We start from the raw sequence: 15,454 nt of genomic DNA, 5'->3' as shown, positions 1-15,454 counted from the left end.
GGGGGGGGGTCAGGTCCCGCGCAGACGCGGGCTCGCTTCACCCTTTCGGGTGCTGCAGTCTCTCCCGGGCACAGCGCTGGGCGTCCCCGGGCGCCGGTGGTAGGGGAAGGGACTGGCTGCGAGCCCAGGCCCAGGGGCCTCTGTTCCCGAGCCAAGGTCTCCAGGCTAGCCGGACCAAGATCCAGACGTCGGCTTCAGCTCTGGAACGCGGTCCCCAGCCGGAGGAGACGCGGAGTGACCCCTTGGACCGCAGCTTCGAAGGCACGGTCTCTTCCACGCTCTCAGGTTCCCAGAACACGCGAAGAAGGGCAGTTGGTTGACTGGGAAGGCTGTGCGGCTCGCCGCACGCCGCTCGGGGGTGAAGGAGTGCGGAGCCCAAGGCAGGAGGGGGCGCGCAGAGGAGGGGGTGTGTTGCGGGCTACAGCGCCAGCTTGATAAAGGGAAAGCCTCACTTTCCCTCTCACTGATTTTGATTTGATGTGTCACCGGCGGTGACCTCGGGCTGGACCTTCCGGGGCTTGCTTAGCATCGGGCCCCTGATTGGAGTGTTTCAACTCAGCGATCTAATTGAGGGTTCATGTCATAACACATCAAACGGTGTCTAGTCTCCCGTGATGGAAGGGACCTGCCAGCCGCGCATCCCCGGCTCCTGGCGAGGACTTCCGCCCCTCTCACGTGGGGACTCTGAACCCCGCCAAACCCGCCTACGTCCCCTCCCCCATCCCGTGGATGGCGGGGCAAGGAGGAAAGAGCTGCGGCCAGCCGAGAGCTGGGCCAGCCGCGCTAACTTGGCGCCTTGCCTCTGGATGTTTAAATCGCCGTCGAGTGCGGCCGGCTTGGCTTTGCAGAGCAGGGGACCCTCAGGGGGAGGAGCAAAGAAAATGGAAGGAATCCTGAAGCGGGTTCAGGAGGCATGAACTCCTTACTCACGTACAATATTTGTAAAAAGCCTTCCTCACCCGGGAACACCGGAACCTCAAAAGTTACCCTTCAAGCTTGCGATTAAGAGTGGGTGAGCAGGGATAAAAATCAGCCGGAAGTAAATGAAGAGCGCTTTGGGTCTACAAAGATAGCACGCCCTCTGTTACCTCACCCTTGCCACGTCCCCCCCCCCCCATGAGGAGACCTTATTGCAAGTTTTATTTTTTCAATGTCCCTCCTTTCGATTTCCTCTCCAAACATCTAGGGGTAATAATAACCAACATATATTGAGCATTTACTGCATACCAAGTACTGTGCTAAAATCTGTTACCTGAATTATTTCATTTAATTCTAACAACAACCCCTGCGGAAAGTGCTATAACCACTGTTTTACAGGTGAATTAAGGAAGAGAAAGAGGTTAAGCAAGTTGCTTAAGGTCACTTGGAGGGGCGAAGCACATATCCAGTTCTAGATCCTGCATGCTTAACTAAGGCACTACATGGGTAGGGTAAGGGGTGAGGAAGTTTCTAAAGGATGGTGGCAGGAAGCAGAAGTAAAAAAAGGGGGGGCAGATTTCCCATCTGGGCTAATACTCTTCTGTGATTTTTTTAAGATCCAGTTTGGAGTTGGAGCAGAACTTTGGATTTGAGGGTCTGAATCTGTGCTGTGCTTTGCTTCCTCTTCGTGCTCTCTGTAAAGTCACAAACCATGCTATCCCTGATCTTTAAATATTCCTCTGTGCTGTGCTTTTGTGATGAGTTTGAATCCACAAAGATGGAAAGTGTGTGCGGGTGTGTGCTGGTGCAGTTGTAAGATCACAGTGGGTCAGGTTGGATGTAGAGGAACTGCAGTTAGCACAGGATAGAACCATCGAAAGGCCACTAGTACTGGCGCCCTTAGGACCCCAACCCTGGGGCCTGGGAAAGGCAGGGATTGGAACTGCTATGAATTCAACGTGGCTGAGAGATAGAGGGGGAGAGAAAAAGAGAAACACACCTCGGACTTCCCCTTTGTGGAGTGAGAAGTGCCACATAATTCCAACAAGGGGGGATAAAAAACTTCCCCCTTGGTTTTGGAAGAAACCAAAATGAGTCTAGGAATACTGTTGTGAGTTCAGTTTCCAGATGATTTGGAAACCAGAAGACTCCTAAAATTTACTTCCTGGTGATTGTTGTTGTTACAATAGTCTTCTCAGAAAGGAGGCAGTAAGGAACAGAGAAAAACCACAAACGAGATCGGAACATCCTTGAGGAACTTGACACCCTAGAAATGAATCGCTGGAAAGTTTGCTGCCGGTTATTGGCTTCTTGGTTTACCTTCTGGGTCGCGATTATCTGGGGGCAGGACAGGACAACTGTGGGGTCAGCCGAGCTGCGGGGAGGGTATTCTAAGAGCTGTAGGGTTCCCTCTGATTCAAGTTCGTCTGGGACAGCATGTTTATGCAAAACAGCGAATTTCTGGGTGGACCTGGGCCGCAGAGTGGCGCAGTCAACGCAGCAGCGCTTTTGCCCCGACCCTGTTGTCGTTGGCAAACGGAAAATGAAATATAAGCAGGGAAGTATTTTAATGGGGACGGAGGGAATTCACAACTGTTAATTATTTGGTGACCTTGTATTCGATTTGTTTGAGTCCCTTATAAAAACACTAATGCAGACCAGACGGCCAAATGAGGAAGCCGGCAGAAGGTTCCAATCTAGGCTTTATTTCCCCGGAAAGAGGGAACAGCCTTGGAAAAGGATTGCTGAGCATTCAAGTGTGCGTGTGAGAGCGCACCCGAGTGAGCGCTGGCGTGGAGTTTGCACTGCTGTAGAGGTTCATGAGCTGCTATCAGGCCAGTGGCCTGGAAGGTCCTGGAAAAGGGCCTGGGGTGAGGGAAGGAAGCCTTAAAGAAGAAGTTTGTTCTTCTCTTCTGGTTGGAATGATTAAAACATTTTAAAGGCCACAAACCACAAACGCCTTAGCCATTGGCTTGTTGTTAAGTATCAGTTACTGTCACCCTCATCCCTAAGGCCTTCAGGGTTACCTTACAAGACTCTTACAAGGGCCACCTTAGCAAGTAAGCTAAGAACACCTAGTGCCTTCTGCAGCGAGAGTGCAAGTGGGGCCAGAAACCAGGGCGAGCTTCCTCTGCACGGGAGGCTAATTTGAAAAGGACTCTGAACGTTTTCCCCAGCGCGGGAGGCACTCGGGCTCTGGGAGTTTGCGCGGTAGAGTTGCTGGTGGGGGAGGGGATCGAAAAAGTGCTCAAACATCCTTGTCTTTTCTCCACATTAAAAAACAAAACAAAAACAAAAACAAAAAACAAACAAACAAAAAACAAATTACCTAAGCCACAGCCCACGACAGGCCTTGGGAATCCCTTCCTCCGCAAACTGAATGAAGACAGGAACCTCCCCCTCGCGACCTGCGAGTTTGCGCGCAGCCGGGACCCGCGGAGAACGCGGGCGTTGCACAGGAGGAGGTCCTAACGCAAACAGTTTTTTCCCCATCGGAGTTCTCCAAGTTCCAGCGGCACACCTCCTTGAAATTGGTGCCGTTTTCCTGGGGTGGCGAGAGGGGAAGGAGAAGAGAAGGGGAGGCAGAAGTGGGAGAAAGATGATATGATAGAGATCGGACAGAACGAAAACTGTTTGCTGGCAGGACTGCTGCGTGCAGTGAAGGACGCAGAGCGCAACAGCAATAATCCCTGGGGGCTTTTAAGTAAAGTGAAGGGCATTAGTTCAATAAATCCTGGGGTATGGAGTAACCCTGGGCAAACGACGCTCTCTGCACCCGGGGACGGTATCCCAGCCGAGGCCGCGCGGTGTGGTTAGCGGGAATGTGGATCCTCCGCGTCCTTTCGTTGCTCGGCATCAGCCCCCTCCCTGCCCGCCCCTCCCTGCCCTCCCCCCGCCCCCCGCCTCTCTTAAAGCCCGGGCTGTTTATTTTTAAGCTCAATGGCGGTTAAGTGGTGTCTTCTGTTTACAGGAATTAAATAGGTCCTCGTCGGCCTAATGGGTTCCAGGGTGGCTGTTCTCTGCCTTCCAGGCCAGTCCATTAGCGCCGCTGGGGGCCGAGGGCTGGGTCTGCGTGGCTTGAGCCGCTGCAGGCGCTAGGAGGGACTGGCCGCGGGCGGCTGGCCGTGCTGGCCAGCTTTCCAGAAGATGCGCGCGCCGCGCCGCCAGTGGCCCGGGTGTCTGGGGGCGGAGTTCGGCTTGGGGACGCGGTAGTGGGCGTGCTGGAGAGAAGGGCGGGCCTCTGGCCCCGTCTGAAGCGGGTTTAGCTTACCGACCCGAGCGGAAAGTGGGGGCAGGAGCAGCGCGGAGGGTTGGCTTTGGGATCCCGGTGGTTTATACGCCCTCCTGCCCTCCCTGAAGAACGAACGAACCGAAGAAAATCCATGCGCCTGCTCTGCAAACCTGGCTTCCAGGCACGTTGGTCCAGCCCTCACCCCACTTCCCAGCCGACTGTTGAAATTGAATGAACGATGGTCCACAGCTGCCCCCGCGAATCTCATTTTGCTGCGACGTTAGTTGGGAAGTCAGCCCAAGGTGAGCGCAGTGGAGCAGTTTCCACCACCCCTTCTTCAGAAGCCGCGCCGGGCTCAACACTTTAAAGAACTCACCCCTGAGGTTTCTCCTGCACAGGACCCCTGGGCACTGAAGTCCTTTCCTGTCCACGCAGCACGCCAATTTGAACCCCTCTCCCCACCTGCAACCCGAGAACTGGTCGGAGAGGAGAAACCAAATAAAATGGGAACCTTTTCTTCTACTTCTGATCTCCAGACTCTCTAGTCAAAAGGCCCGATCGTGTTCCAACCCCGAAGGCTGTTTCCCGGCAGCATTTCCTCCTCCCCTCCAGCCCTGGGCCTGTGTGGCTCCAGTGGGCTCCCTGTGACCCTACTGGTCCACAGTGCAGCGAGGGCGGCCCCTGGCACATCACCGCGTCAGGGCCCTGTACAGCACAGCTCCAAGGGAAGGGCAGTGACCTTCGGAAGACATGGGGACGCAGGGGAAAGGTGGGGAGAGAGGGTAGGGCTTGTGGCATTGGTACCGAGCTTCCGTTTGGATTTCATCTGCAGTGGTGTCAAATTAAGATTCTGGAAGGCCCCGGTGAGACTGCAGTGAAAAGAGACCCTCCCTGAAGTGTTCTTGATCTCAGCTTCCAATCATTGGTTCTGGAACCCCTCTGAAGAACGTGTGGCCACGAGGGTTCGAGGGTTCGCACTGACCAAGTTCTTGGACCCCACTTTACAAATGAATCCATTTCATCTTAGAGAGAAAAAAAAAGAGTCCTCTTAAAGCGCCTTGGGAGTCCTGCTGGGGGTGCCCAATGCCCAGTGCTCAGGGGAGAGGGCTGGCCTGCGTCTCCCGCCAGCACCTAGCCTTATGGCCATGGAAGGCTGTGCTGAGGCTGGGAGAGCGCTGGACGTTCACCTTCCGTCGGGTGGCATCTGGGGCTCTCCTTCCCTCCGCTCCCACCCTCACTCATTTGCCTCTGGCTGGGCCAGAGCCTGGTGCGGGGACACTGGGATTTCTCTGTGGTATCCAGGCCCGCGACCAGACCTGCTTAATCATGTGGGGTTCGCAAGGCCCGGGCTCCTTGCAGGGAGGAGGGTGCAGTCTGCCAGGCTTGGGAGAGAGACTAGAAAAGCCTCTCCAGATTCCGTGGAGGACCCTTCTTGGGCCTCTCTGATCTTTGAAAGGAGGAAAGAAGCTGAGAGACGGAGGGCACACTATTGGAGAAAACACTGGGGAAGCCAAGAGATGCAGAGAGAAGCTGGGCCGGTGAGCGTGTGTCCGGAGACACACAAACACCCACCTGGGCCTTCTCAGGCGACTTGCTCTGTTTCTGGGCCCTGCACTCAGCCTGAGGAGGCATTCACTGCTACAGCCCATCTCCCTGCCCAATGCGCCTGGCCCTTTGCCGGTGAAGATCATCCAGAATGTCACGCTCATCACCGCCCTAGATTGGCTCTGTGGACAGATCGAGCCCCACCCCAAAAAGGCTCCACGGTGGAAGGTGACGAGTGGGGCAAGGAGACTAACCCCCAGGCCTCGGGCTGCATGGCCCAGCGGGGGAGCCGCATGGTTAGCATAGGCCCCAGCACTGGCCCTGAGCCCACAGAGGAGGGAATTATCCTTGATGAGGTTCTGGCTGGAGGTTTTTTTGTTCACCTGGAAGCTGTGAGCGAGACCACAGTAGTGGATGACATAACGAGGTAGGGCGCTGAGAAAGAGCAGTGTGATGCGGGCGAGGCCACAACTCCTATGGGCCTTGCCCTTCACTGGACCTCAGATGCATAGGAACTGGAAGTCCTGGCTTCTCTCTTTACGCCTCTGCCCGGCACCTTTCCTTCGTTCACTTCTGGAAATCCTGCAGAAATCATTGGATTGCATCTCCTCAAAGAGGGTCAAGAGGAGTTCAGGTTCCTCTTCTGCCTACCTGGAGCGGGTAGTTACCGTAATATTGGCTGCATTCATCGGGTGTTTGTGTGTGTCATGCCATGCATGGGTGCCTGGACTCTGACCTTTACAATGACTCTGCTAAGTGGGGCATAGTGCTCCCATTTCACAGATGAGGAATATGAGGCTGGGAGAGATTATGTGACCTAGAGTTTCCAGGGTCACCCAGCCAATAAGTCACAGGTCAGGATCCAAATCTATGTCTCTTCGACTCTAGAGCCCTGTGCCAATTCCACGTTGTCAGTAGTAACCAGTCTTATACAGGTCTTCAGATGAATGTCTTTCCCATTTGTTCTCTCATTTGCTACCCCTCCTTCAGTGACTGTGAGCTGAGAGAATTGTTTCCCTGGAAGTTCTCTTTCAAAAGTTCAATGGTTAACGTCCCTTAAGTTCTGCTGTTTAGGAAGTGATTTACTCTAGGAGACCAGGGATTGATGCCCTTCCCTCAAGCGCGGGCTGCACGAAAGAGCAGGGGCCTTCTCAGGGTTTCTACCAAACACAGAGTCCATGGGCTACGATGTTCGATGTTCAGGGTGGTGGTGCACCGATACTGGAACCAGATGGCCACATCTACCTCTTAGTTTCTTGGACAAGTTAGCATTCAACAATCTGTATTTTAAGTTTTCTGGTGCATAACATGAGCATAGTAGTGATATCCTTTTCTTTTCCATAGTTAGCTTTGAGGCTTCCATGAGTTATGAGAATTGAGATCATGCACAGCGGATGGTAATTGCTACGCTAGTGTTTGCTATTACGATTTTTCTTCTGGATGGTGGGGCCAGAGCACCCTGTCGAGGACGAATTGTGTGGCCTGCCTCTTGAATCTGCCCCTCAGCGAGGAGGCTTAGTGAGCTCAGCAGCTTGCAACAGATCTCAACAGAGGCAGGACTCAGGCCAAGAACACAGGGGGATGCTCGGGTTATTATCGTGTCCCAGGAGAGGGTAATCGTGGGAGCACAAAGTACTCAGAGGCTTTCATACCCTAGGGGAGAGGGCTGGCGGCTCATTTTTCTCACTCTGTACCTCTGACTCTATTTCCAACCTGTAGATTTTGGCACCGCAGGGCAGTGCTGAAGCTGAGTGATCTAGGGAACAAGTGACCTCAAATCTAGCGACGAAATCTCTGCGTGCAGATCTTCTTCCTTCTAGTAAAGCGGGGGGAAAAGATCCTGGGGGAACCCAGTCCGCCAGGAGTTGATGGCATTGGTGATGAATGTGTGTCGCGTGTCCTCCCTCCCTCTTCGCACCACCGCCCAATCAGAGCCTCGGAAGAGGGCGTGGCCTCAGGTCGGAGGGCGGGGGGAATGAAGATCTTCAGATCCTGTCCTTAGCTAGTTGGAAGACATTGGGCAAGTGAAGACAACCTCGCAGAACCCCAGCTTCCCGATCTATAAATGAGTGTAACGGTAGAACGGGCCTCACACCCAGCGCTGAGGATTCAGGGACAGAGCTCATCAAAACCCTGAGCACGTGCCTACCGCAAAGGCGCGCCCCAGAAGCGTTCAGGGCTGCTGTTGGCTCAGAAACGACGGGGGTTGGGGGGAAGACTTCACTGCAAAGACGTCTGGAGTTTTCTTTGTAAAAAAGCGTGCCAATCCCGCCCCTCCCATCCCCCCACCTAGGGAGGTGGGCGTGGGAAAGGCCACTATCATCTCGGCTCTTTGAGCCACCGCCTAATCGCAGGATCTGTGTCTTTGGAGGACGTGGGGCGGGACGCGTGGCGGGGTGACAGGTGGAGGCGGGTGGGAGCATGCCGGACTCTTGGCCAGTGGCCGTTCGGGGTCACCAAGAATTCAAAGGATGGGAGCCCGACGCTCAAGGAGGAGCTCTCTCAGACAGCTGGAGCCGCCGGGGCACCCTCGGGGCGGCGGGTGACAGAAAATCCCACAAGGACTCTCAAGAGGGACCTCAAGCGGCCCTCCTATCTCGGAGATGTCTTGGGAAAATGCAGTGCGTGCCCTTCCCGCCCCAAACCAAATGAAGTTGCGGGTTTTCGGAAGCCCTCGACAGGGTGGCCCCCCTGGAGCTGGCCCCAGCAGGGAGAGCCCTGGGGGACCCTCGAGGCACATTTCCTCCCGCTACGCGTCCTCGCTGAGGCTGTCCTCCTGGGGCTCAGGTTCTCTGGTGTCGGGTCTTCGGTGCTGTGAGCCTCCTTTCCTTTCCCATCTGGTGTTTCTTAGCTCCCCCCAGCCACGCACTGAGGCTGCCACCCGCACTGATGACTTTAACCTTCCTAGGCCAGTTTTCTCCTTTAAAATGTGTGTTATAGTCCCTGTCTTGCAAGTGATTAGTTCTTTTTCCTTGTGTCCTCATTTGCTTCTTTTTAAAATTGTTCATCAAATTCCATACCGGATGTGCATGTTTGAGGTGTCCTCAGCTCAGCCTTTTACCAACTTGCTCTTAATTAAAAAAGGCTGACCTATTTATGAAGACTTTTCTTCAAAAATGCAGATGGTTTATTCGTTCCTTCTCTTCTCCTCCCCCTCCTTCCTCCATCCACCCACCTGGGAAAATTGATAAGCACAAATCCAGCAAATGTAACTTGAAAGGTCTGTACGTCTAATACTCAACAAACACTGAGTTAACTGGGTTTGAGCCAAACTATAACAAACCAGGTCCCTGAAAATTAAAAGCAAAATAAAAGTTCCCATGATTTATTACTGATTGATTTCAATTTAAAGGCCTAAAGCTTAGGATTCGCTTCCAAGTTGTAGAAAAAAAAAGTGCCACAAACAGAATGAAAGGTGCATGTTTCTAGGGAGGAGGATGGGAGAGAGGGTCACTTGATGATATCAGCCCTCGTTTATACAGGACTTCAGCCTTCATTTATACAGGATTTAATGGGCTTGTGGAAGGGAATGTGAAGGGCTGGCTTCCTACCCACAGGTGGCCCTGGTGGCAGGGCCAGACTTTATGATGCCAAGTCAGCAGGCAAAGTGTCTTCAGGGTCACAGGGGATGGTGGTGTGTGCACTCCCCAGGTCGGATGCCTCCTCTGGGCTATTTCTGTGATGCATGGCTCCAGAGCAGGTCCAGACAGGTGGGGGAACGTGGTCGGTAGTAGAGCTGTGCAGAGTAGCCACCTTCTTGGACCCTCTGTTAAGGGGTTAGAGGTTCGGGAGACCCAGTGAGAGTACATGTGGCTGAAAGAGTAAAAAAAAGATGTGGGGGTGGCTGTGAGGGGCAAAAAAGATGCTGGGAGAAATAATGACTTGGTTCTGGTGAGTACCACCATAGATGCTGCCCTGGGTCCCTTTGGAGGACCCCGTTGTGCCCCACCTCCAATGATGCCTGATCCGCAGGATGAGGACTCTAAAGAGTGAAGGAGACATGCTCCTCTAGGTTAGTGGTTCTTAAAGTGGGATCCCAGACCAGCAGAACCAACATTACCTGGGAGCTTAAGAAAAATGCAAATTCTGGGCTCCACCACAAACCCCTGGGGCCTGAGAGAATTTTCTATTTCTTTCTTTTTTTAAAAAAAGATTTTATTTATTTATTTGGCACAGAGACAGCCAGTGAGAGAGACAGCCAGTGAGAGAGAGACAAGCAGGGGGAGTGGGAGAGGAAGAAGCAGACTCCCAGCGGAGGAGCCTGATCCCGGAACGCCAGGATCACGCCCTGAGCCGAAGGCAGACGCTTAATGACTGAGCCACCCAGGCGGCCCGAGAATTTTCTATTTCTAACAAGTGTGATACTGTACAATGTGATGCGATCTTGCGATTTAGGGACCCTTACAGGTTTAGTGGCCTGAGAGCTACTACTCTACTGTGGTACCTAAACCATAGGGCTCTTGCCCAAATAGCACAGAGCCCCCTTGCAGGTCTGGGCAGCTGCTTCATCGGGTCTGTTCCCCTAAAAGTGTATCTACACCACTAATACATGCCTGGGAAGCTTGGGAGACCTGTGAGCAAGGGCGTCCACAGTCCTGCAAGCGAGGCCGCTCACGCGGTGGGATGGAGCTGGTGTGGAAAGAGAAAGGGGCAGGTTTCAGACTGAAGTCCTCATTTGCACTCTCTCCTTGAGCCCTGGAAAGATGACGGGCTGGCTGGTCTTGCTAGAAAGATCATCAGAAATCCCAAGGCAGCAGAATCAGTACAGCACTCTCTTTACAGATGCTTTCCTCTGTTTTGGCCATTCTCGAGCACCAGAGAAATGTGACTCAGCTGTAGAGACTAACCATTATTAGCCCACGCTTTCTTAAAAAAAAAAAAAAAAGTAAAAACAAAAGGTGGCTGATTTCTCCATGTTACATGAGAGAGAAATAAATAAATTACCCTTTACACCTTCCTATGCTCTCCAGCCAGTGACAAACCATCTCAAGAGTTATGTAAGCTGAGATGGAAATGATTTCCTTATGGCGTCCATGTTTTATTCCCAGCAAGCCCTGCAAACACAGTTTGGACTGTATCCCCCATCCCTCATATCCCAGCCATTCCTGGTTGCTTTTAAACCTGGTACCTGCACTCTAATGGAGAGCAGTGGGGCCATGGGGCTTAGGGGCCAAATGGTCCAAGTCCGGAATTAAATAGACTTGAGTTTGGATCTCAACTTTACCACTTACTAGCTCTCAGACTTTGGTAATTAAATTAATTTCTCCAAACCTTGGTTTTCCCACCTGTAAAATGGGTGCTATCTACCTTACAGAACTGGTCTGTGTTTGCGGATAAAGTAAGGATGAAGAGTATGTCAGCCCTCACAACACTTAGCTGGTGCAGCAAATGCCTTAAGTCTGGCCCTCTCATCACATCCTTAGTTTGGAGAGAGAGAAATATGAGAGGCGAGAAAGTGAAGCCTAAGGCAATAGGTCCAGAGAGCTGGGTGGTGGCTCAGGGTTGTCAGAGCAGATTTCTTTAAAGGAGGAGAAGAAAGTGTGCTGAGTTCCCACTGATTTTAATGTGACCCTGGCCGGTTTGAAGGTCTTGGCTTCCATAAATCAGCCGCCTCCAGCAGCTTTTCCCTCTTCACCTCTCTAACCCTTCCCACAGCTCCATCTCAGGTTGGGACATGTGCCTTTGAGTGAGGTAGCCTGCCCTGCAGTCAGCCCAGAGTGGGGACTGGGTGTGGCTGAGGCTCCAGGTCCGATGCCCTGGGGCGACATCTGGACAGGCAGTGAGGGTCGGACCCGGGACCCAGTGACACTTTTACTATTGAAATCGAACCAAACTTTACTAGCTTCTGGGGAAAGCTGGGGGCTTTGGGGATTTTTGTATTTGCTGGGTTGTAAATATTTTATGAGAAGGCAGACCAGGAAAATCTGGTTAGCTTTCCGCCTTGCACATTGAAGTGGGGTTGGCTTCATGCACAAATGCGTCAAAAAAGAAGTCAAGCTTTGCCTTGGTCCCAAAGAATTCGTCTTGGACTTTAAAAGCCTGTTATCCCCCCCCCACCCCTGTCCCCCATCATGTGCCCTGAATTTCTTTTTCTTATTTGTAACCAAAAATTTAATCTTCAAGATTAGTTTCAAAGCAAGATCTCAAGTTGGGTGGGTGGGTGGAGGGGAGAATGTCACTGTGTGTGTGTGTGTTTGAGGTTTTCTCCTAGCTGATGTATTTCTCATTGACTGTAGGATCTTCTCAATGGGTAGATGCCTGGTGTGTGTGTGTTTGTTCATTTGCCACCCCCTGCAGACTTCTGAAAGCTTTGTTACTCTTTTGTTGTTAAAATGGTTGGTGAATTTGAAAAAGCAAGCAAGCAATCTTCATTCTGTCAGCTTTGTGCGGGGCCTACATACTTCAGCAGACGTGTCTAATGGCAGTGACATCCCCCCAGACCAGGGGGTCTAAACTAGGGCTGCATCTTCAAATCATCTTGGAGCTTAAAAACAAAAACAAAAGACAAAACGAACAAACACAAAACTAACAAAAACCCAGTACCCAGGCTCTGTCCAGAGACATTGCTTTAATTGGTTAAAGCAAGCCCTGGCAACTGGTAATTTTTAAATTCTCTAGATGATTATAAAGGGCACCCAGAGTGAGAATAACTGCCCTGGAAGTTTCCAACTTACTGACCAGCATGTAGCCAGGTCAGGCACGGCTGTGCGGGCTGCGGTACGATGGACAGGACATGGTCCTAGCTCCTATGGGCCAGTGCAGGCGGGGCAGGCGGGGCAGGGTGTTGCTGGGAAAGACCACTAAGGAGACAAATATAAACGAGGTCATCGTAGATAGTGCTAAGTGCCGGTAAGATAATAAACCCGGGTCCTGTGGTAGTGACCGAGGGAGGCTACTTTAGATCAGGGTGGTCGAAGATGGCCTCTAGGAGGAGGTGACATTTGAACCGAGACGTGAATGATGAGAACGAGCCAGCCAGCCGAAAGGAGGGCTGGGGGAAGCGCGGCCCAGGCTCACGACCACAAAGGGCACATTAGTGGTTACGCAGGCTCCTGGGGGAAAACCCGGAGGCCGCCGCCGCAGCGGGCTCTCCAGCAGCCACCGACTTCCGCCCTGGGAGTCCCGGGCTGACGGGGGGCGGGGGGCGGGGGTCCTGCCCTGGTGCTCCCCCTCCCCTAGCTGCACAGCGGCCGGGCGGGGAGCCGGGGTGGTCAGGCCCCGGGCTGGCCGGGCTGGACTCCCAGCCGGCCTGCCCTGCTCCCCGCCCTTTTCCTCCCGGGGGCGGCCGCAGAGCACCGGGCTGATCTCCCCCTTAAGTGAAACTGACTGTAATTATTTTTTATCTCGCAGACGATCTCTCGCACACTCCTCTCCGGAGACAGAAGTATTTGTTTGATGTGTCCACGCTCTCAGACAAAGAAGAGCTGGTGGGCGCGGAGCTGCGGCTCTTTCGCCAGGCGCCCGCAGCGCCCTGGGGGCCACCGGCCTGGCCGCTCCACGTGCAGCTCTTCCCCTGCTTGTCGCCCCTGCTGCTGGACGCGCGGACCCTGGACCCGCAGGGGGCGCCCCGGGCCGGCTGGGAAGTCTTCGACGTGTGGCAGGGCCTGCGCCAGCAGCCCTGGAAGCAGCTGTGCTTGGAGCTGCGGGCCGCGTGGGGCGAGCCGGGAGCCGGGGAGGCCGAGGTACGCGCGCCGGCGCCCCAGCAGCCGGCGCCCCCGGACCTGCGGAGTCTGGGCTTCGGCCGGAGGGTGCGGCCCCCCCAGGAGCGCGCCCTGCTCGTTGTGTTCACCAGATCCCAGCGCAAGAACCTGTTCGCCGAGATGCGCGAACAGCTGGGCTCGGCCGAGGTCGCGGGCCCCGCCGCTGCCGGCGCGGAGGGGTCGTGGCCACCGCCGTCGGGCGCCCCGGACGCCGGGCCTTGGCTGCCCTCGCCCGGCCGCCGCCGGCGGCGCACAGCCTTCGCCAGCCGCCACGGTAAGCGGCACGGCAAGAAGTCGAGGCTGCGCTGCAGCAAGAAGCCCCTGCACGTGAACTTCAAGGAGCTGGGCTGGGACGACTGGATTATCGCGCCCCTGGAGTACGAGGCCTACCACTGCGAAGGCGTGTGCGACTTCCCGCTGCGCTCGCACTTGGAGCCTACCAACCACGCCATCATCCAGACGTTGATGAACTCCATGGATCCCGGCTCCACCCCGCCCAGCTGCTGCGTGCCCACCAAATTGACTCCCATCAGCATCCTGTACATCGACGCCGGCAATAACGTGGTCTACAAGCAGTACGAGGACATGGTGGTGGAGTCCTGCGGCTGCAGGTAGCGGCGCCTTTCCCGCGGCCTTGGCCCCAGACCGCAGGGGAGGCCTGACTGCAGACAGGCGGAGGAGCTGGCCTTGGAGGGGGCGGAGGGTGGGGGAACAGCCTGGACGTGCAGCCAGGTGGGAGAGGCGGGAGCTCAGCCTTCCCAGAACCTTCCACCTGCCAGCCCAGAGGGAGATACGGATTTTCACACCTTGCCTGGCCACCCAGGAAAAACAAGCCAAGGAGGATTTCTTTCGTTTTTTTTTTCTTTATTACTGTGGCTTTGGATTTCCTTGTGTGCCTCACAGGTTTTGCTGGAGGTGGGGGGCGGGTAGACGCATACATGTTTCTCAACCGCTCCATGGATTGAAAAATTTATAGCTTGAGAAGAGAAACCGTGTGGGAGGAAGAATCACCTTTGACCACATCTTGGTTTGATTGTTTTCTACTCATGTAAAGAAGGTGGGGTTTTCTCTGGCCATGTCATAGCCTATGCCTTGTGACCTCCCAAGCAGAGAGTGTTAAACTAGAGGAATTAACACTGAGAATAGGAAAGCCAGGAGGGGCCCTGCCTTTAGGAGAACCTGCTTGTATACCGGTCTGCCCTGGCCTCTCCCAGTACAGGGAGCTGGCAACTGGCATCTCACTCAAGGGGGCTCAGGTCACTGCCTTTACTGTTGCTTTTTCTGGTAGGGGAAAGGGGAACTGGTATGGATGGAATGACAAGAATGAGTCCAAATGGAACCCCCTGAAGGATAATGAGAAACCACAAGGCCTGCCTCTGACTGGGCTGACACTGAGGTGTATGAGCCAGGCTGGAGGTAACCCAGGAAAAACCCTTCTGTGGTATCTGTTTCTAATTGATTTCTTTGAACAGAGTTTGCCAAAATTCAGACATCCCCTTTTAAGGGGAAGGTGATTTTCCAGTTAAACAAAAAGTGAGTAGGGGTGGGAAGCTGTGTAACTAAGAGAAAAGGTGCGGAGAAGGGGAAATGAGCCAAGAAGCAGAGGGTGAGGTCAGGAGGGGAGGTGGTGGGCCCCTAGGAAGGATGGGGAAAGGGGGGCCAGTCCAGAAGCAGGGAAGGGAAGAGAAGGGGACTCGGGTCCCTGTGCCCAGAGATTTCTTTCACATATATGTTCCCTCCTCTCTCTCTAACATTCCTGAAAGATTACCAGCCAGCGATAGCCCAGGGCTCCCCCAAAAGAATTGTTTCAGATTGTAATTACCAGTTAGGCAATGTTTTTAAAACTTAGTAATGAGAAACTGTGAAAAGAGCAAAGTGTTACATTGAGCTCCGGGTGGGAGACGGGGAAGGGACAGTAAGGAAGGAGGCAGGGGTGGAATTCATCTTCCGGAAGGAAGAAGGAGAGAGCACAACGAAATTTAAATACCCATTCCCAGACTGTGGAACACGTGAACTTTCCCCCAGCCTGCACCAGTATTATTTTCAAACACTGCCCGTA

The 15,454-nt window shown here is 53.8% G+C and overlaps 1 protein-coding gene across 1 annotated transcript in view; it reads left to right on the top strand.

Annotated features, from left to right (window-relative positions):
* Window positions 1-14,033, top strand: part of GDF6 (growth differentiation factor 6) — a 16,498-nt gene extending 2,465 nt beyond the window's left edge. The window contains exon 2 of the mRNA XM_040626175.1: window positions 13,046-14,033. Within this exon, the coding sequence (XP_040482109.1) occupies window positions 13,046-14,010 (965 nt within the window). The 3' untranslated portion in view covers window positions 14,011-14,033. The remainder of the gene's footprint in view (window positions 1-13,045) is intronic.
* The last annotated feature ends 1,421 nt before the right edge of the window (window positions 14,034-15,454 follow it).

This window comes from Ursus maritimus, unplaced genomic scaffold, assembly GCF_017311325.1.
Source record: "Ursus maritimus isolate PB19 unplaced genomic scaffold, ASM1731132v1 scaffold_9, whole genome shotgun sequence".
Lineage (NCBI taxonomy): Eukaryota > Metazoa > Chordata > Mammalia > Carnivora > Ursidae > Ursus > Ursus maritimus.
The sequence above is the reverse complement of the archived record's forward strand: the minus strand, read 5'-3'. Positions and strand labels throughout refer to the sequence as shown.